At 45.5% G+C, this 20,056-nt stretch overlaps 8 protein-coding genes across 8 annotated transcripts; 4 read left to right on the top strand and 4 right to left on the bottom strand.

Annotated features, from left to right (window-relative positions):
• The first annotated feature begins 209 nt into the window (after positions 1-209).
• On the top strand, positions 210-941 carry LOC6591821 (larval cuticle protein A2B). Its single transcript, XM_002016935.2, has 2 exons — positions 210-247; positions 309-941. The coding sequence occupies exons 1-2, from the start codon at positions 236-238 to the stop codon at positions 882-884; spliced, it is 588 nt and encodes a 195-aa protein (XP_002016971.2). The 5' UTR covers positions 210-235; the 3' UTR covers positions 885-941.
• A 1,798-nt stretch (positions 942-2,739) lies between these two features.
• Positions 2,740-3,517, top strand: LOC6591822 (cuticle protein 19.8). The gene is made up of 2 exons (XM_002016936.1): positions 2,740-2,751; positions 2,834-3,517. The coding sequence occupies exons 1-2, from the start codon at positions 2,740-2,742 to the stop codon at positions 3,515-3,517; spliced, it is 696 nt and encodes a 231-aa protein (XP_002016972.1).
• Positions 3,518-5,149: 1,632 nt separating this feature from the next.
• LOC6591823 lies at positions 5,150-5,572 on the bottom strand. Its single transcript, XM_002016937.2, has 2 exons — positions 5,390-5,572; positions 5,150-5,325 (listed from the first exon to the last, which is right to left on the bottom strand). Exons 1-2 carry the CDS (start codon positions 5,539-5,541, stop codon positions 5,235-5,237), a joined length of 243 nt encoding a protein of 80 aa, XP_002016973.2. The 5' UTR covers positions 5,542-5,572; the 3' UTR covers positions 5,150-5,234.
• Positions 5,573-6,456: 884 nt separating this feature from the next.
• Positions 6,457-7,171, bottom strand: LOC6591824 (larval cuticle protein A3A). Its single transcript, XM_026990522.1, has 2 exons — positions 7,160-7,171; positions 6,457-7,104 (listed from the first exon to the last, which is right to left on the bottom strand). Exons 1-2 carry the CDS (start codon positions 7,169-7,171, stop codon positions 6,457-6,459), a joined length of 660 nt encoding a protein of 219 aa, XP_026846323.1.
• A 969-nt stretch (positions 7,172-8,140) lies between these two features.
• Positions 8,141-8,951, top strand: LOC6591825 (larval cuticle protein A3A). The gene is made up of 2 exons (XM_026990584.1): positions 8,141-8,154; positions 8,279-8,951. Exons 1-2 carry the CDS (start codon positions 8,141-8,143, stop codon positions 8,949-8,951), a joined length of 687 nt encoding a protein of 228 aa, XP_026846385.1.
• A 90-nt stretch (positions 8,952-9,041) lies between these two features.
• Positions 9,042-10,174, top strand: LOC6591826 (larval cuticle protein A2B). Its single transcript, XM_002016940.2, has 3 exons — positions 9,042-9,060; positions 9,592-9,671; positions 9,731-10,174. The coding sequence occupies exons 1-3, from the start codon at positions 9,042-9,044 to the stop codon at positions 10,172-10,174; spliced, it is 543 nt and encodes a 180-aa protein (XP_002016976.2).
• A 2,085-nt stretch (positions 10,175-12,259) lies between these two features.
• On the bottom strand, positions 12,260-12,979 carry LOC6591827 (larval cuticle protein A2B). Its single transcript, XM_002016941.2, has 2 exons — positions 12,953-12,979; positions 12,260-12,856 (listed from the first exon to the last, which is right to left on the bottom strand). The coding sequence occupies exons 1-2, from the start codon at positions 12,962-12,964 to the stop codon at positions 12,272-12,274; spliced, it is 597 nt and encodes a 198-aa protein (XP_002016977.1). The 5' UTR covers positions 12,965-12,979; the 3' UTR covers positions 12,260-12,271.
• A 1,109-nt stretch (positions 12,980-14,088) lies between these two features.
• On the bottom strand, positions 14,089-14,705 carry LOC6591828 (pupal cuticle protein Edg-84A). Its single transcript, XM_002016942.1, has 2 exons — positions 14,694-14,705; positions 14,089-14,613 (listed from the first exon to the last, which is right to left on the bottom strand). Exons 1-2 carry the CDS (start codon positions 14,703-14,705, stop codon positions 14,089-14,091), a joined length of 537 nt encoding a protein of 178 aa, XP_002016978.1.
• Between the last annotated feature and the right edge of the window lie 5,351 nt (positions 14,706-20,056).

Here is a 20,056-nt window from a genome sequence, read left to right on the forward strand (position 1 = left end):
GCGTCTGCGTCAGCTTCTGCGTCAACGGCAGCGCAGCAGTGACTGAGCGCTAATGTGGAGCATGATATGCAGAAGGCCACGCTTAAGCACCTCCATAGTACAGCGCGGACTTGGTCGCCGAGGAAAGTGCATACGAGTGGCTATAAATACGCTGGCCAGGCCAGAAGCCATATCATTCAGCCCTCAGTCTCTCTTCTGCACAGAACCAACCCACAAGCCCCCAAACCAAACTAAAATGGCATTCAAGGTGAGCTCTCCTCATATTGGAGCTCCTCCTGGAAACGATCTAATGAGTCCCTCTGTTTCAGTTCGTCTTCGCCCTCGCCTTCGTGGCCGTTGCCAGCGCCGGATACGCCGTTCCCCAGGTCTACCACGCCGGCCCAGCGGTGGCCACCTATGCCCATGCCGCGCCCGTGGCCGTCGCCCAGAAGGTTGTGGTGAAGGCCGCCGAGGAATACGATCCCCATCCCCAGTACCGTTTCTCCTACGGAGTCGACGACAAGCTGACCGGCGACAACAAGGGACAGGTGGAGGAGCGCGACGGAGATGTCGTCCGCGGAGAGTACTCGCTGATCGATTCCGATGGATACAAGCGCACCGTCCAGTACACCGCCGACCCCATCAATGGATTCAACGCCGTCGTCAACCGCGTGCCCCTCGAGCATGTCAAGACTGTTGTGAAGACCGTCGTCGCTCCCGCTGTTGCCCACTATGCTGCCCCCGCTGTGGTCAAGACCGTGGCTCCCGCTTACCACACCTATGCTGCCCCAGCTGTTGTCAAGACGGTTGCTCCCGTGGCCCACTATGCTGCTCCCACCCACTACGCAGCTCCCGCTGCCACCTACACCTCCTACGCCGCCCCCGCTGTCGCCTACCACCACTAAGTTCCATCCCAGCCATCCCCCATACCCATACCCATGCCCCTTCTTGTTATAGTTATACGAATGCCCATAAAAATACACAAATATTTTCCACATAAAGAGTGTCTTTTCCTGTTCAACGACATCCGCTTTTAAGGATCAATGCAGCCTCAGGCACAGGTCAAGTCCGATTGGAGCTGGCAATTTAATTGAGTTGGATTTAGTGCGGTTCATTAGGGCTCCACTCCATTCCATTGCCAATTAATTTGGCTGCGACATTGAAATTCCGAACTCCAATGGAGTTTCTTTTTCTTTCAATTATTCCATTTACTACTCCATTTGCTACACCCGCAACGATTTCGATTCGATTCGGCTCTGCTCTGGAAATTGACCAATCCTATCAGCAATCAATAAATCATAACAAATTCAGATCTAATAACATAAGCGCATTCATATAACTATGTCACGGATGTAGCTCTAGTAGTCTGGTATATTCTGAGGCAGATCGGAGCACGTGGTCATCAGCTTCCGGTTAGTGCTTGGGTAATTCTCCAATTGTATCTAACGGATTGAAAGTGCCGGCTTTTCCAGCGTCAAGTTCAATTCCAATTCCAATTCATGTTTCTATCATGACGTGGGGGATTCAGTTGCTCAGGAACTGGTTTGACTAGCGTTCAGACGTACGCCAGACAAGATCGAATCTCGAATCGTTCTTATAATCCCATTTGTCGATAGCTGGGTAATGATTTCGGCCCCACTCCAATAGAAGTAACAAATTCGTTAATTAAAACATTGTATTTGAAAGTGAAATACATGAACTAAAGTTGAAGTGAAGTGAATTGAAAGCGAAATTGAAACGGACAAAGAAGCGGCCTTAAGGGGTCATTGATTCTTGGGTAGATTCTGGAGATTTGAGGTACCTTTTTTTGTGCGTCCAAGAAATAGTTTCAATTGCACTAACATAATCCTATAAATGTTATTTTTTGAGCTCTAATGAGCTCCCAATAAAATTCTTTTGCCTTCAAACGAATGGGGAATATTTCATTACATCATTTGGCAGAGAGTTGAGTCACTTTCCTACCACTTTGACCATGATCGAGCACTTATCTATGCCGCAGCAATAGCTGTAATGCAAAGAGAGAAAAGCTTCAATCCAAAAGCTCGAAATGGTATAGGTATTGATATGGGTATGGGTATGGTGACCATTCCACTTTTGTGGGTCATTCGCCAAGGGGGAGGATAGAGTAGGAGATGGAGGTGTGTCTCTCTTTCTGCCTCCGTATGTATGTACGTGTATCTGTGTGTCAAGTGCAATGCTGGGCATCGATCAAAGTGGGATTTATTGGGTTACTTACATGACTAGAGAGTACTGCAGCACCGTAGCCCCGTCCCCGATCCGATCCAAGTCCCGGCCCTGATCGCAAGCAAGTTGCTCGCCTAAGTCTTTTGTTTGTAACGGGCTTTTGTAGTTGCTCTTAGCGTTTTGTCCGCTTATTCGTCTGTCCGTCTAAGTGTCCGCCAGTCCGTCGTCCGTTCGTTCGTGTGTCCGTCCGCGTTTCATTCATAACAATAGCAAAATGGGTGTGACTCGTGGGTGCAAATCGTTGGGGGAAGAGCGAAAGAGAGGCAGACATGCAAATGAATTAAGATTGAAGTGATTTCTGTAAGCCAAAAAACGTGAAAAAGTGAAAGAAAGGCCAGGAGAGACAATGGCCAAATGATGAGGGGTCGTTGCTGGGTTGCTGGGTTGCTGCTGCCACGAAAATTTCGTCTATAAATACAAATGCAGCGCCGAACGGATTATTATTCAAGGCACACACTCCACAGAAGGAGGACAAAGTTTCGCTTCTTTTGCCCAATAACCTTAAACACTCGCAAAATGGCTTTCAAGGTGAGTTGGTAGCTGATGTAACGCCTCTTTTGGCTTGGTAACAATCCCAAAAATCCCACATCTAATCGTCTTCTGCCCACAGTTGGTCGCACTCGTCTCCTGCTGCCTGGCAGCCGCATCCGCTGGCATCATTCCACTGGAGCATCACGAACAGCAGCAGCCACAACATGTCCTGTATCAGGCTCAGCCCCAGCACCAGCCCCAGCATGTGCTCTACCAGAAGGCACATGATATCCATGCCCACGGACACGAGGTCTACCCGGATGATCCCCATCCCAAGTACAACTTCGCCTACGATGTGCAGGATGCCCTCTCCGGAGACTCCAAGAGCCAGTCAGAGTCCCGCGACGGAGATGTGGTCCAGGGCGAGTACTCGCTGGACGATGCCGACGGTTTCCGCCGCACTGTGAAGTACACCGCTGACTCGGTGAACGGATTCAATGCCGTCGTCCATCGCGAGCCACTGGCTCATGTGCACCACAAGGTGGTGGCTGCTCCAGCTGCTGTTCAATACCACCATGCACCGACTGCTGTGATCAAGACGCCCGTGTCTTATGCCGCTCCGGCTCCCACTTATGCGGCACCCACCTATGCTGCTCCAGCGTACACCTCTCCCGCTTACACCGCCCCCGCCTACGCCTCTCATCATGAGCAGCAGCAGCAGCTGCAGCAGGAGCAGGAGCACCAGCACCACTATGCCACCTACGAGACTCCCGCCCCCGCCCATGCTGCCCATGAGGCCCATGAGTATTACCATCACCAGTAGGAGATCCTCCCTTCCTAGAGATCTGACAAGCGAAAGTATTATCTTGCATCCATTCCATTCTGATCTATCATTTTCCACATTAATTTAGTTCTGTTGATTAGTTATATTGTACATATTTTGAATAAACTTTGATGAATGCCTAAAAACTTTAAATTCCAATACATTTATGAAGGTTGAAAGTGTATAAATATCATGGGTATACACAGTGAAGTAATGTCCAGAGTCAGCTTTGAATTATCCTAAATAAATCAGGATTGGTTGCTGGATTTTGTACTTCAACAAAAATTACACATAAACTCAGAATGAAAATCAAAATCAAGGTTGTACAAATATGTCTCCCCGACATATCTAATCCCCAAACAACAAACATGACTTGTAATATAATAAATCCAAAATCCAAGATGACAATCAAATCTCAAAGATTAGACACATTCCATTGGCAAACAAATAATCAGAACAAATACACAGAACACACGCTTCTTAAGTAATCCTTAAAATCAAAACAAAAATTTGTATCCAAACATATTCCAAAAGATATGTGCGTAATGTGAGAGAACAATTGGCATTAATTTAATGAAGTGTGAGATTTACATATTAAGCACCGCGACAGTGTTTCCCGATTGGTCATGATTCAATGCGAATTTTTCTGTTGCCGCAGCTCCACATTCGAAGACCGGTTTTTGTGGGGTCTTGCGGCGGGCGGTCTGGTTTGCCAAAATATCCGGTAGCAACAATAGCACTTTTTGCAATTTTAATGTCGCACACAAATTGAATGTCAAATTATTTGAGGCATACCATGCTGCCATACGCGGGACGCGGGTATTGGCTCTGATATCAGTTTCGGTTGGCGGCCAAGCAAGTCCGGCAACGACTTGGTGTGTGGACTCTGACTCGATCTTGAGGTATGTCCAATTGCAAGACAAGACATAATTTGCTCCACATTCCCACACAAAGGTCTAACGCAACCACATAAGCGACCAAATGCCGGTTCGCCCTCGATGCTCTCGGCCTTTCGCTCCTCAATTGTGTGGCTTTAGCTTTGGCTGTGGCCTGCGGCCTGTGGCTTTGGCAATGCGAGTGGATCGAGTGCTCTGCTCTGGCACTTGGTGGGACAATAATGTCCGAAAGTATACATATCGTAGAACACAATTTAAGATAAGTTAAAGTTAAAGACGGTTTCTTAATTTCAACGAATCAAATAGAAGACTTAAGCAAGGAACTAAGGACAGGGACTCCTATCGAATCGATCCTAGCTTGATCGATGCCCATCATTGCACTTGACACACAGATACACACAGACAGAGGCGAAGATCTATTTATAGATAGACACACCTCCATCTCCGTCTTCCCTTTGGCGAATGATACGAAAAAGTTGCCTGCTCACCTTGCTCATATCCATACCCATTCGGAAATAAAACCCATACCATTTGGAGCTTTCGGGTTGAAGCTTTTCTCTCTTTGCATTACAGCCATTACCGTGGCATAGATAAGTGCACAATCATGGCCAAAATAGTAGGAAAGTGACTCAACTCTCTGCCAAATGATGTAATGAAATATTCCGCATTCGCTTGGCAACGAATGAAATTCCTTTGCAAGCTAATTTTTAGAAGAGTAATCCAAGAGATATCCATATTTTAGCTTAAACCATTTACTTTTAATCAATTTTATTGAAAATTCTTCAGCGAGGGTCTATCAGGGTCTATCATCCAACGCAGCGCTACTTCGAGTTCTTATCCTTGAGCGCCCCGAAGTATAGAACCGACCAAGACTTGTCTAGAACTTCGTATTCCCTGGGACGCTGGTTGATGCTATTAATGTTGTCCAAGTGTTATTAGGGTTACGTATGTTCCCCTTCTAGTCCTATGTCCTTACCTTATATCCGAGGTGAATAGACGGTGTCGATGAAGCTGCTGTGGAATGCAAACGAGCTTCGGTGCGGGTTTCAGTTGCAAGGCACAGTCGCTATCCGTAGAGTGAAGGTTGCTGTCGTTTGAACCCATTTGGCCGGATTTGGAAGACATCATTGTTACATAGGTTTCTGTCTCTTAACCAAAAAAAATTTTATATATTGAATATGGGAAACAATTACTATCCTGTTAAACAATTTTTTTAAATGTGTGTACTGTGTATAGAAAAATCCGACTGTAGGGACAAGGCTAAGTGATATATTCCTTATTGTAAAATTTGGAATACAATTTCGACTGTCAAGGCATCCTTTTTTATTCCAATCTCCAAAATATCTCCAAGAATCAATGACCCCCTTAGACCGCTTCTGTGTCCGTTTCAATTTCGCTTTCAATTCACTTCACTTCACCTTTAGTTTCACTTTCAAATACAATGTTTTAATCAACGAATTTATTGCTTCTTATTGGAGTGGACCAGAAATCATTACGGAAAAGCCGGCACTTTCAATCCAAGCACTAACCGGAAGCTGATGACCACGTGCTCCGATCTGCCTCAGAATATACCAGACTACTAGAGCTACATCCGTGACATAGTTATATGAATGCGCTTATGTTATTAGATCTGAATTTGTTATGATTTATTGATTGCTGATAGGATTGGTCAATTTCCAGAGCAGAGCCGAATCGAATCAATATCGTTGCGGGTGTAGCAAATGGAGTAGTAAATGGAATAATTGAAAGAAAAAGAAACTCCATTGGAGTTCGGAATTTCAATGTCGCAGCCAAATTAATTGGCAATGGAATGGAGTGGAGCCCTAATGAACCGCACTAAATCCAATTCAATTAAATTGCGAGCTCCAATCGGACTTGACCTGTGCCTGAGGCTGCATTGATCCTTAAAAGCGGATGTCGTTGAACAGGAAAAGACACTCTTTATGTGGAAAATATTTGTGTATTTTTAGGGGGCATTCGTATAACTATAACAAGAAGGGGCATGGGTATGGGTATGGGTATGGGGAATGGCTGGGATGCAACTTAGTGGTGGTAGGCGACAGCGGGGGCGGCGTAGGAGGTGTAGGTGGCAGCGGGAGCTGAGTAGTGGGTGGGAGCGGCATAGTGGGCCACGGGAGCAACCGTCTTGACGACAGCTGGGGCAGCATAGGTGTGGTAAGCGGGAGCCACAGTCTTGACGACAGCTGGGGCGGCATAGGTGTGGTAGGCGGGAGCCACGGTCTTGACCACAGCGGGGGCAGCATAGTGGGCAACAGCGGGAGCGGCGACGGTCTTCACAACAGTCTTGACATGCTCGAGGGGCACGCGGTTGACGACGGCGTTGAATCCATTGATGGGGTCGGCGGTGTACTGGACGGTGCGCTTGTATCCATCGGAATCGATCAGGGAGTACTCTCCGCGGACGACATCTCCGTCGCGCTCCTCCACCTGGCTCTTGGAGTCGCCGGAGAGCGAGTCTTGGACATCGTAGGCGTACTTGTACTGGGGATGGGGGTCGTATTCCTCGGCGGCCTTGGCCAGCACGGGCTGGGCAATCGTCTTGACGACGGCGGGTGCGGCATAGGTGGCCACGGCGGGGGCGGCGTGGTAGACCTGGGCGGCGGGCAGAAGGCCGGCGTTGGCAGCGGCGATCAGAGCGAAGAGGGCGATGAACTGGAAGGGAAGGGCATTCTGAATGAGGATCTTGGGTCTTTGGTATGGTATCTGTGTGCTCTCCTGATCGTACCTTGAATGCCATTTTGATTGGTTTGTGGTTTGGGGCTTGTGCTGCGGTTGCTGCTGCTGTTAGTTGCTGTGAGGCGAAGAGTGGACTGTGAGGGCTACTGGGCCAACAGTCTGCTTTTATACGTATATGGAGCAACTTCTGGTAGTGGCTGGCAATGGCCACGCTCTCCGCGTAATTAGTGCAATTCAGTTATGCTAAACGTGGATGGAGAGCAGCGATAGGAGGTGGAAGAGAAGGAGGGAAATTGTAACATTGAAATCGTGCTCTATTGTACGAAAAATGTCTTTGTGTGCTGTCATCGAAATAAATTCAATTTATCCAAGAAATACGCGTATGCACAGGTATTTCTGTGGCTCCGAAAAACCAGTTTGCTGCGACTGTTAATGAAAGCGTAATTGGGGAAGTGCATTAAAAGAGCATCCATCAAGTGCAGGGGTTTCGAATGGGAGTTGCAACAGAATATTCTATAAGGATATTTGAGGAGTAATTCCACGTTCATATTTATGATATGATGGCGCATGATTTTAATCTCATTTCGAACTGCTAATCTTTGAAATTTGTTCTCTATGCTTAAGAAATTTTGTGAATGATATTTGCTAAGGCTCTTCTTTAAGGTTTATAAGTATATAAGATTGGGAATTGCTTGCATATTATTCATAGGGTCGAAAGGGTAGCCCGTCTCTTCTGAAAAACTCCTCCACCCCTAGATCTTGCAGTTTCAGAAGCTACAAATTTTTTGACCAAATACTAATTAAAATTGGATTTGTGTAATCAATAAAATGCAGCTTGGTTTTATAATTAAAGTTTGCCATTTTAAGCAGAACCAAAGAGTTTAAGATGGTGCGTGACAGTTTTTACAAGCCCCCGGTCCCAGCCCCAGAGGCAGGTGGCATTCGAGGCGCCGCCGCGACAGTGAGGGCACCGCCAAAAATGAATTCCAATTAGGTGTCATCAATGTCATTGGATCGCGTATAAAATCCAATGGCCCGAGACGGGTCAGACATTCAGTGTTTGGCTTCAGCCCAAGACAGCAACTGCAGTAAATCCAACTAAAAATCCATTCAAAAATGGCCTGCAAGGTTCGTGTGGATAAAGCGAGGATTAAAACAGGATTATCAGTGTTCTAAAATTCTCTATCTCTTCCACGCAGATCGTGATCGCTTTGGCTCTGTTCGCCGTGGCAGCCCAGGCCGCCGTTCTGAGGACCGTCGCTCCCGTGGCAGTGGCTCCGGCACCCGTCCCCGTCCTGGCCAAGACCGTCGAATTGGAGGAGGTGGATCCCCATCCCCAGTACTCCTACAGCTACGATGTGCAGGACTCTATCTCCGGCGACAACAAGGGGCATGTGGAGGAGCGTGACGGAGATTTGGTCCGCGGCGAGTACTCCCTGATCGATGCCGACGGTTTCAAGCGTACTGTGACCTACACCGCCGATTCTATCAATGGATTCAATGCTGTTGTCCGTCGTGAGCCCATCGTCGCCGTGCAGGCTGAGCCATTGATCAAGGCCGCTCCCGTTGCTGTTGCCGCTCCCCTCGTGAAGGCTGCTCCTGTTGCTGTGGCAGCACCGATTGTCCGCTCTGCTCCTTTGGCCGTGGCTGCTCCTGTCCTTCGCTCTGCTCCTCTTGCGGTTGCCTCCCCCATTGTCCGTTCGGCTCCGCTGGCGCTTTCCTCTCCCCTTGTCCGATCTGCCCCTCTGGCGGTGGCTGCCCCAGCACCCATCCTGCGCACCGCTGCCTATTCCACGCCTTTGAGGTACACAGCCCCTACCTATACCATTGCCAACTTGTAAAATCTGACTTTTGTTTTTGTTAATGAATATAAATTGTGATTGTTATGTTAATTTGAATGGTTTTTATTGGGGTGTCTTTCTAGAAGTCTTATGGTAGAAGATTCTGAGAGTAAGAAGATCAATTCTTACCTTCCCTCAGAGTCTGGATCTTAAAAGTATCTCTTTATATGGTTCTCTTCTATTTCTTGTCTAGGTCAGTTCCATTTTGAAACACTCTTTCGGACACTCCTCTTTTATCTCTCTAAGGTCTCTTTCCTCCCCAATCTACAGATTAATCGGGCAACACAATATCCCACTCAAGGCAGAATAGTGAAAGTGTTCAAAATCCGCTGAGAGTTTCGCCTATGACACTAAGCCGCAGAGCCCCACATTTGCATGCCCCAAAAGATTGCATAAATTTATATATGTATATATATATCTTTTTCGCATTGCGTGGGCCATTGTAATTGCCCCGTTTCCAGTCAATAAATTAATAAGTTAAATAATAAAAAAAATATACAAAAAAATGATATCAAAAGTGACAAAACTGATTTTTTGGCCAAAAGCAAAATTAATCAATTTCAATTAGCTTTTTTCGAGCTTCGCACTTTTTGCAGGGGTATAAAAAGCAGTGTACGCTGGCCAGTAAATCATTCCACAGCCTCTCTGTCTTCGGAACAGTTAACGGATACCGTTAAACCAACCTCCAAACCTCCCAAATTTAGAGCCATGGCCTTCAAGGTGAGTGATCCTGGTAGTCTAGGAGGTTTTTCTTTTATTAATTGGCTTCATCCTTCCAGTTCTTCGCCGTTCTTGCCCTCGTGGCTGCCGTTAGTGCTGGTGTTGTTCCCGTCCAGCAGGTGTACCATGCTCCAGCCCCTGCAGTGGCCTATGCCCATGCTCCTGTGGCCGTTGCCCATGCCCAGCCCGTGCTGGCCAAGCACGACGATGAGTACGATCCCCATCCCCAGTACAAGTTCGCCTACGATGTGCAGGACGCCCTCTCCGGAGACTCCAAGAGCCAGGTGGAGGAGCGCGACGGCGATGTCGTCCATGGCGAGTACTCCCTCAACGACTCTGACGGCTACCGTCGCATTGTCCAGTACACCTCGGACCCCATCAACGGATTCAATGCCGTCGTCAACCGCGTGCCCCTCGACCATGTCAAGACTGTGGTGAAGTCAGTGGCACCCGTGGCTGTTGCCGCTGCCCCACTGCCAGTGGCCTACCATCAGCACCACTAAGGCTTACGGCTCTCATCCTTCCCTCATCCCTTAACGAAATGTTTTAGATGAATAAATTGTTGAATATTTGTAAGCTCACAAATTCGAGAGTGTCTTTTTAATTGAACATTGAAAATGGAAGCTGAAAAGGAGAGCTAATGAAAGTCTAAAGGGAATTCCCTAAGAGAGGGACCCATAATCTAGGCTCTTCCTTAAATTCCTCCCAAAGAAACCTCAGCTGCAATGATTATTTAGCATTACCTTGGCTCTTCTTTAAAGGCCTCATGAGCACATATATTTTGTAATCAATTTTCTGGTAATCAATTTGCTGGTAATAACTTATTAAGGGCCCTCAAAATTTAAACAGGCGTTGGATCTCGGGTCCGACCCATTTTACACCAATCATCGAAAATTGAGGCAGACATCCGATTGGAAAGAAACGCATTGGAACATTTCAATAAAAAACCATCTGCGTTCGAAGGCTTATTGAATTTTAATGCATGTAATGTGCCTTTTGGCTTGGATGTGCATTCAAAGCGCGGGGACACCCCCTTGAAAAACCAGTTAAGGTCAGATGGCTGCATGGTCCGAACCTTTCGCCAAGTCTGGGGCCTGTGTCCGACTCGGCTTGAGAATGATTTACGTGACATTATTGGACTTAAATTGTTTCCTTTATCTTAAAGTGGCTACCAGATAGGAGGCGGCAGACTTTCGAACGTGGGCAAGTGCAAATATGCCAAGGCAGAGGGCCAGCCATAGCCACATGACTGTCACAGAAGTGGACAGGAGACCCCAAACCATGAACAACCGACAGCAGTCAATGGACAACGTGCATGGAGCCACGGACAGCAAAGGTTAAGGTCACAGTCAATTTTCATTGTTAATTACCGTTGGAGTGAGCGCTTCGTTGGCCAAAAACGGACCCGTTCCCATGCTTAGCATGTAAGTACACATGCCCAGAGATCCACAGTAGTCACAACAACCACAGCCGGAGCTTCAAAGATCGACAGTAGCCCGAACCACAGTGTGGCAGCTCGTAATGGCTGTGCGCATGCGCAACGTCTCGCATCGAGGCCCATAAACGTTTACCAGACGAATTACAACAATGCTCGTGTCGCATTAAAAACCAGCCCAGACCCCGAACCAGACCCATACCCCATCATCAATGCGCTTAAGCCCCGTTCACACTAGGCCCCCATTGCAATGACTACAAAATACTAAAATCTTCTGCGGGTTTCCCCCGTGCCGCTTACAAACTGAACTTGACAGCAATTTAGTGGCCACTCGAAATAAATTTATTTGCTTAGTGTAAACGCTTCTTGTCTTGTCGCGACATTCTCTGCGTTCTTGGACGTGTTGGACTCCGGCTTTGTGTTGGCCATTTACGTTGACATTATTCACTGTTTCACTTCTGTGGACGGAAAGTGTTATTTTGTCAGTTTATGTCGGGGAGTGGAGCGTTCTTTCTTGTAAGGTGACCTTGAAAACGCTTGTAGTTGGGAGTGAAAGTGAGTTTCGGTTTCTTTTGAGTACTTTTCGTGGGACAAAGCAGAAAGTAAGATGATTATTTGTTGAAAGGAAATGAAGATAATGATTACAGAAGCCCAAGAGAAGATTAAATGGAATGACACAACAATTTGGTGAATGAATTTGGAACTTATGTGTAGATAATAAACAATATATAGGTCGCTTCCTGTTGGGGAAGGAAAATAAATAAGGTCTTATCCACACACATAGAATTGAGGCTTTTGAGATAATCTTTATATAAGATCTGGGGCAAATAGTTGGAAATTTTCCATAACGAATCACTGCAACTCGACTAGACACTTTTTAACTCGAGATCAAATGGAATTTTCTGTTGGATTTACAGATATTATATCCATATCAATTCTTAATTGAGTTTCCTTTTTACAGTCTAGTCCCTCTTACGATCCAAATTTCAACTAAGGACTATTTTCTTCGCTAAGAGCAATGAATATTATGATTAAGAATACATTTTAAGTATTCCCCCTCCCAAAAACACATAATACTTTTAAGTTTTGCTTTCATTTAGATCACATCCATTTATTCAATAACAACTAACGGCAATTATCTGGTCGTGGCGCCTATTCGGGCACTTCAATAGGCGTACGAGATAAGAGGCGAAGCGTACTGGGTCTTGACGAAAGCGGGTCCGGCTGCGACCAGAGGAGCGGCCTTCACGATGGGTGCTGGGGCAGCGGCATAGGTCAGAGGTGCTGGGGCATAGGCTGGGGCAGCAGCATACGCGAGGGGAGCCGGGGCAGCATGATAGGCAAGGGGAGCTGGGGCAGCGGCATAGGCAGCGGTACGGACAGCAACCGGAGCGGCAGCCACAACGGGAGCGGCACGGACAACTGGAGCTGGGGCGGCGGCAACGGCGGCCACTAGAGGCTCACGACGGACGACGGCATTGAATCCATTGATGGGATCGGCGGTGTAGTCCACAATGCGACGGTAGCCATCAGCGTCGTTGAGGGAGTACTGGCCCTGGACAACATCTCCGTCGCGGCTCTCCACCTGGGTCTTGGAGTCCCCGGAGATGGCATCCTTCACGTCATATCCGTAGGTGTACTGGGGATGGGGATCGTACTCCTCCACTTGGGCGACGGCGGCCAACGGAGCAGCAGCTGGGATGAGGCCAGCGCTGGCCACGGCGATGCAGGCGGCGAAGAGGACCACGAACTGGAATTAAGACATGGGCACATTTTAATACACTATTCTTTGTTCACTTGATATCACAGGTTTTTAGTCCTTGGGGTGGATGAGCATGAGCCTTACTTTGAATGCCATTTTTGTTTTGTTTTTGGGGGGTGTTGCTCTAGATACCGTAATTGGTTTTGAACTGATTTTAACAGCGTCCAACTGGGGCTTATATACCGATTTGATGGCAACCTGCCCGATGACGGTGTGCACTTGCGTCACAAAACGACGCCGACCATATCAAAATGCGAGACGCTCAAGACTAGAAGCAGTCCGTCCCCGAACTGGGGGGATCGGGTATTGGGTAGTACAGTGCACACGATGGGCGGCTACCAAGGCTGAGTTTTGTGCGATCGGTGACAAAGGCCCCCAGCATAATGCCTTCTTGATTGGATTGGCTTGGATTGGACTTGAGCAGACTTGGCTCTACAAATTAATATTGGCCTCAGAAGTCGCATGCCCGAACGTGCACTCCAGCCTTTGAATCGATCATCATGATGATGATGATCATTCGCTTTCGAAAAAATGCCCGTTCGCACTATTATTAAACGATATCGTATGCAGCGCATGCGCAAATGCATAACAACGGTTTTTCAAATCGTCTCTGCACTTGCACCCCCAGCCCCACACCCATTAACCATTAACCATTATATGGGTATATGGCTTCCCTTCCCCCCACCGCCAGTTAGCGACCTTAAACGTTTAGTTTTTGAGTCGGTCTGTCGCTCCAGTTGAACGTTAATGGGATTTCAAGCGTATGTTTATGGTGTCGCGCTGTCGCACTTCCGAATGGCCACCCAAAACAAAGTGAAGTCAATGCTTATCAATGCTCAGGTATTTCTGGTGATATTCTTTTGGATTTTACTTATTTGTAGGGTATTTTTGTGGCTATTCTTTTCAATTAATCATGGCAAGAAGTTCGTTATTTCCTAGCCATTTGTAATGGCGCTAATTGTAGCGGAAGTCCACATTTTGGAGGCCGTTTCAGCATTTACAGCCATTTTTCAATTATCTCCCGTGAATAATCCAGGAATTCTTAAGATTTTCCTTTGCTTTAATGTCTTGAAAAAGTGTATTTAAAGGAAAATCCTTCAGATTATAAAGTACTTTCCACTTAAAAATCCCTTGCATTCGACAGTAAAACAAATTTCTTATAAAGAAATTACTTTCAACAGTTTAATTCAAATAAAATCTTCAGCAAACCAATTTTACATCTAGAACACATAAGAAATATGCTGTGGATGCGGCACATGATGCGAGATGATGGCCTGTGATGGGGCTGCATGGTGCACCACATGATGGGTGACGGGAGCATGGTGGATCACCGTCGAGGCCGGGCCAAAGGATCGATGGACCACAGCAGACGCCTGAGAGTGCGGCTTCAGGACAGGCAGCTTTTTCAGAGGCTGCAACTTTACGGGAGCCGCAGGCCTTGCCACAAATGCAGTGGCACTGGAGAGTGGCTCTCGACGAACCACAGCATTGAAACCACTCTCGGCATCGACGCTGTACTCCACAACTCGACGATAGCCATCGGCATCGTTGACAGAGTATTGTCCACGGACCACATCGCCATCTCGGGACTCCGATTGGGACTTGACATCACCGGTTTCGCCATCCTGGACATCATAGTTGAAGGTGTACTGTGGATGGGCATCGAAGGTGTCCTCGCTTCCGACTGATTTCACGGGCAGCAGACCCGCCTGGACCACGACAACAAAGGCCACAAAAAATGCAATCTGTGGGTGATGGGATCGAATGGTTGAGTTGATAAATTTCAATGGGAAGTGCCGCACATCTACTATACGAGTATGCTTACTCTGTTCAACATGTCTGGGCGATCTTAATGAGAGATGATTAAGGTTTGTTCCTGTCGGTCGCTGACTTTACACAAATTCATTTCGCTGCGGTCTCCAGCTTATATACCACACTGGATGCTCATTGACCCAATGCCACACTGCCCTGCATCTGCAGTGGTACCCGCCGGGACCTGTTGCCGTTCTGTGCTCTCTACAGTGCGGCAAGGTCAACGCAATGAGACCTCCAGTCTCTCGCCTAATTGGAGTCGAGATGCGGCAACAAGTTTGTCAGACAATCGACAGGTTTCCAGACCGTTTCCAGCTGCAGGCCCTTCCATATTTTTGCATTAACACTCGACAGGCATTCTGCATTATCATATCTGTGGTTCCTTGAAGAGGCTAAGAGAAAGATGGTTGGCCCAAGAGTTTTTCCATAAATTATAAAAAGGGGTTGCAGATTGGATGATCAACTACGACGTCGACTACAATATTAATAAGCTTGTCCTTGCAAGGCTTTTGGTCTTCTTACCATGTCACTGGTTGAGGATTCACCCTAGTGTCAAGAACAATATTTTTTAATCCAGATATTGATTCAGATCAAGTGATATATATACAAACATATGTATGTATGAATGTATCATATGGAAGGAACTCAGCCCGTGCTGTGTATTCTACATACAGATTACATGCATTTTTCTACATCATATCTACATAAGCAGCGAAAAGTATGCTACACTTTTGTGTGCCAAGTAGTTGCCAGTTTTCGTCATTCAGTATGAGTTTGAATGAAGGAGTGCGTAAAACGGAATGGAAAAATACCCACATACATAGCTGCATTTTCCGAATTCGAATTTTTGCATGCGCACTGCATTGCTAAGGCAAAAGCAATACAAATTGCCAGCGCTGTTGGAAAATCGGCTATTTTATAGCTATTTCGGCCCATTTTAAAAGTTTAATTTCCATAAATATTTGAAAATTGTTATTAGACGGATATCTGAATAGTTTTAAATATTTATTTAGCTATGTTTTGCTATTTTAATTTCTTTAATGAAGTGCAAAACCTTCGAACAAAAAAAAACTACTTTAGCATGTTTTACGACAAAAAAAGCTTCTTATAAGTTGATGTCAACTTTTGATTGCTGCCCAAATGTGCAGGCAAAAAATGAGAATGCATTCGAATGAATTCGGAAGCAATCAATACCTCACTTTTAATCATTAAATTCGTGCCTTGTCGCTGAAATGTAGTTTGTATGAGTTTTACTAAAATTCTTTCTGCGTATAATTCGATTAGACTTAATTAATTTAGAGCATTAATAATTCGAATGCCGGTTGTTTGGCATTCATGCAGTAGTGTAAATCCAGCTTACAGTGGAGTAACTAAGTAAGTATCTCTATCTGTTTAAATTAGAATTCCATATGTTCTCATTCCAGCCAATCTCTGCCAGGAAACAATAATCCTTTTGTTGGTTGCATTCATTATAGAGATATTCAATCCAATCGTTGGCTGCTCTGCTCCGATTGGTCAGCCTATCCATGGTGCGCAGCGGATAAAGCGGCCGCTCAGCCAGTTGTCCCGCTCACACCTTATCCGAATCAAAATGAAAGATTGTTGATGTGCGCGGGATTGAACTTAATGCCGCCTGTCTTTATCTTTGGCGGGTAGTTTTTGCATAATTCTACATATTAAACAGCCAAGACAAGGTCGTTGACGGGTCCGGGTGCCCACTGACAATGTTTACATGGCTTCAAATTACACGCGGGATTAAAGTAGAGATTGTTCGTGAGGGTGGAGTGCGTTGATGTGAATATTTGTTTACTATTGAACATGGAAGGAATGCTCTTCAAGCATGTCTTGAACCGATTTAAAACAGAAATAAAACTGCACGACTGGAGGACTATCCTTAGGAAAGTATTCAATAAATTGATGTTTGAACACAAAACGTTTCGTTTTCGTTTAAAGGTGTTGTTGTTGCCCTGGTCAATTTTTTCCGAGCCAAATTTAAGGATGGGTTAAATAAAATTATTTATAAAGAAAGAAAAAATGTGATTACCATGATATAGGTGTCAAGTTTATGTTAATGCATCAATAGGTCATCTATTTTTTTCCTTTTTGAAATTAAGGTTCGTTTCGTTGTATAAAAATCGTTTACTTTTAATTTCGTCAACGAAAATGTTTTCGTTTTGAAAACGAATAAATCTTGCGGAATGTGAAAACGGGAGCCCCAATTTATGTGTATTTAAAAGACTTTTGTGTTACTAAAAATATTTTCCTAGAATACCTTAAGAAAGTAGCTGGTCTCCATTGCCTTAGAAACCATTTTCTTTATTTAAATAAAAGAGAACCATTTTCCCCAACTGCTGACATAGTGGTCCCAGCTCTGCATGGCTTATGGCGAGGGAATCCCTAAGAACTGTAAAACAATTTGGGGGCGCCGACAATTGAGTGGATCAATCAAAAAGAAGAGCTCCTGCCACCAAAAGGGAACTGGGCTTAGGACTGACTCTCCATCGTCCAGAAGGGACATGTGATGAATTCGCTCTCTAATTGCCTGCGAACACAGGTGGAAACCAGGGGGCGGCAAGCTTAAAATCATATTAATAAACGTAATGAGTACGTCTGGGCCAATTACATATTCAATTAGGGAATGGGAACGGGAACCTGCCGGGCGGACTCGTTAGGACAACTCTTGGCCTCCGTGCAACAGGCATCAGGCGTCGGCTGCTCTGTCGCCATCGCCGTCGCTGTTTCGGTCGCAGCTGATAAGTACTTTTAATTAATTAATCATTACAGAGCCAAAGAACAAAAGACATAAGTCAAAAGCTGCACAAGACCGAATAAAAAATGGCACAAATATCGATTTACCCGAAAAAAAAATATTACAAAGAGAAACCCGAAAAATACCGCCAAGTTTTGTTCTTGGAGCGGTGACAGTCGGCGCCGGGCAATCCATCAATTTGTGCAGCGCCAATTACGCCAGTTACTCGTCACGTCACGTCTCAGTCCCCGGACGGACACCACTCGGACAGCGGACAGCGGACGACGGACAGATACGGGCTGCCGTGTGGAGACACTAGAGCTTTGTAAGAAGAATCGACATGAACGACGGCAGTTGAAGTTTTTTCTGGAGCTGTAGCAGCGGCGCCCCATCAACCTGGCGTCAGGTTTTGGTCTTTCTGGACACTTGTAACCGGGTTTGACGCCTCCAGTGGCCGTCATCTAGCCCATATATCTTACTTCCGACGGCTTCCATGGCGCTAAACAGACATTAATGGCGCGACTAACAAATCCCACGAAAGTCCTAATTGGAAATAAATTACAGTCCCACTTGACTAGACATGTGCACTCAAATGTGATCATTACACAGCCAAAGAACAATGAGAAATTGAATAAAGGGCAATAAGATGATCTATGAGACGTATACTTAATCTTCGTCATATCTACCTTTAGTAAATCCATGATTTACTTTGCCAATGATTAGATATTAAAAGACGGATTCCCTGAACTATCAGAAAGGTATTGCACTTCACAGAAAACCACTTAACATATGACTCAACCAGTAGATATATATCCTAACTTAAACAAACAATTCTGTGTACTTTTAACCGATAAGTGTACACAACAAATAAGAATTAATTGTCAATTTAATCCAAATAGATTTGATAAGATATTAAACAGTTAAGAGAACATATGGAATGTTTCTTGGGAAATTGATAAATACCTTAACTGGACTTCCAAAAGACAGTAAGAGTGTTTCAAACCTTGCAAAGGATGTACATATCTTCAACGATGAAAAAAATACTACTGCATTTAAAGACCTTTCCCTGCCTTTCTTCACGATCCGATTCTTAAATCCTATAGCTGTCTATAGCTCGATTTCACGTATATAAGACGACTGTGCCATTAAAAACAATGAATATCTAAGCAATTGTTTAATTCCCGACATATCGCGATGATAACTAACTAAATTGTGAAACCAAACAGTTCGGTTCATTCCCAAAGCAAAGATAGGATATATGTTGGTATATCCCAAAATGGAAAACTCAAACTATATCGCAAACTGTCGAGCAGCAGCCACACCAACCCCCAAACCATAACACGGATAGTCGTATCTCTCCTGTAGATTGGTGCAGTGCTGGCTGTTGTTCGTTTGGGCATGTGGGACAGTTTCAGTTTTGGGATTGGGACTGGGACTCGGATTGGGTCGAGGTAAGTGGTGTGTAGTGCGAGTAGTATATGGAAAGACACTCACACACATCCTGTTACTATTAATTGCTGCTGTCCGAAAAATATAACGAATCACCTTGGAGCGTTTGGGCCGAAAACAGCCAAAAGGACGAAGGGAATGCCACAGGCACTGGAGTTGGCATGGCCAACACTCCACTGTCCTTCCCCCTGCCACGAAACTCCTGGCAGTGTAGAGACAAAAACTTGTGAAAATGTCAATCAACTTGTACAAAAAAAAGGAGAGAAAAAAACCAATCCAAAAAAGGAAACAACAAAGTTTTCCTCCAGACAGCCAAAGATGATGCATTGTGCGTGAAAGGTGCATGAAGATATCTGAATGTTGTATCTCTATCTCTGGCAAAGTGACAGACATGGACACGGGGCATGGACGCACGGACGGACGAACACTCGGATAACTCGTAGGGGGCGCCTACGAATTGCATCCCACTGAGTCAGAGTCAGAGTCAACGTCAGACAGTCAAAGTCTGAATCGGAGATAAAGTCAGGAGAGTCGTCGTTCGACGATTTAAATTCCAGTGTCGTCTCCATAGATGAGCTGTCATATGTTCAAATGACGATTGACAGCTGCCGCAGTCAGCATCCGTTCTCCAGCAGCTCCTCCCATAACCAGTCCTAGTCCCAGTCCCAGTCCTGCTCCTAGTTCTCAATTCCACTCCCAATCCCTTTTCTGGTTACAAAACTTCTCCTTTGGTATACGTACGAGTGAGTACCTGCCCGTCAATTCATTTGGGAATTTCGTGCGAGGTGCTAAAACGTGCCAAAACCATAAAACAAATAAAGAACATTGAGTTTCCAGTTAAAACAAGACGTCGACATGAGCATGGACATGGGCGTTACCCCTAATATCAGCGGGCGACAGGAGCGGATTAGCATGTAGCCCAGCCAGCGGGGGCCCAAAGGGGGCGTTTTGTTGGGAAATGAGCATTCAATTATGATGTTCGTTGGGTTTGAGGTGATTTCTATTTAATCGAGGACTAGTTCCTTTCTGCTTTATGGTCATATTTACAGATTTTGATGGTATATTTCTTAGGTTTCTAGTTTAAAATATCTTTCAAAAACTCCTGCAAATGCTCGCATATATGTACTTTATTGTATCATATCGATTTCTGATTTTGGACTAGTTTATTAACTAATAAA

The sequence above is a fragment of the Drosophila persimilis genome, unplaced genomic scaffold (genome assembly GCF_003286085.1).
Source record: "Drosophila persimilis strain 14011-0111.01,24,50 unplaced genomic scaffold, DperRS2 tig00000000-arrow-pilon, whole genome shotgun sequence".
In the NCBI taxonomy this organism is placed as follows: domain Eukaryota; kingdom Metazoa; phylum Arthropoda; class Insecta; order Diptera; family Drosophilidae; genus Drosophila; species Drosophila persimilis.

Coding starts and splice junctions, on each gene's coding strand:
- LOC6591826 (XM_002016940.2), top strand. Junction 9,672..9,730: donor TTAGAGCCATGGCCTTCAAG/GTGAGTGATCCT, acceptor TCATCCTTCCAG/TTCTTCGCCGTTCTTGCCCT.
- LOC6591823 (XM_002016937.2), bottom strand. CDS start 5,541: ATGATGTCTTCCAAATCCGGCCAAATGGGTTCAAACGACAGCAACCTT. Junction 5,326..5,389: donor CTATTCACCTCGGATATAAG/GTAAGGACATAG, acceptor CAACATTAATAG/CATCAACCAGCGTCCCAGGG.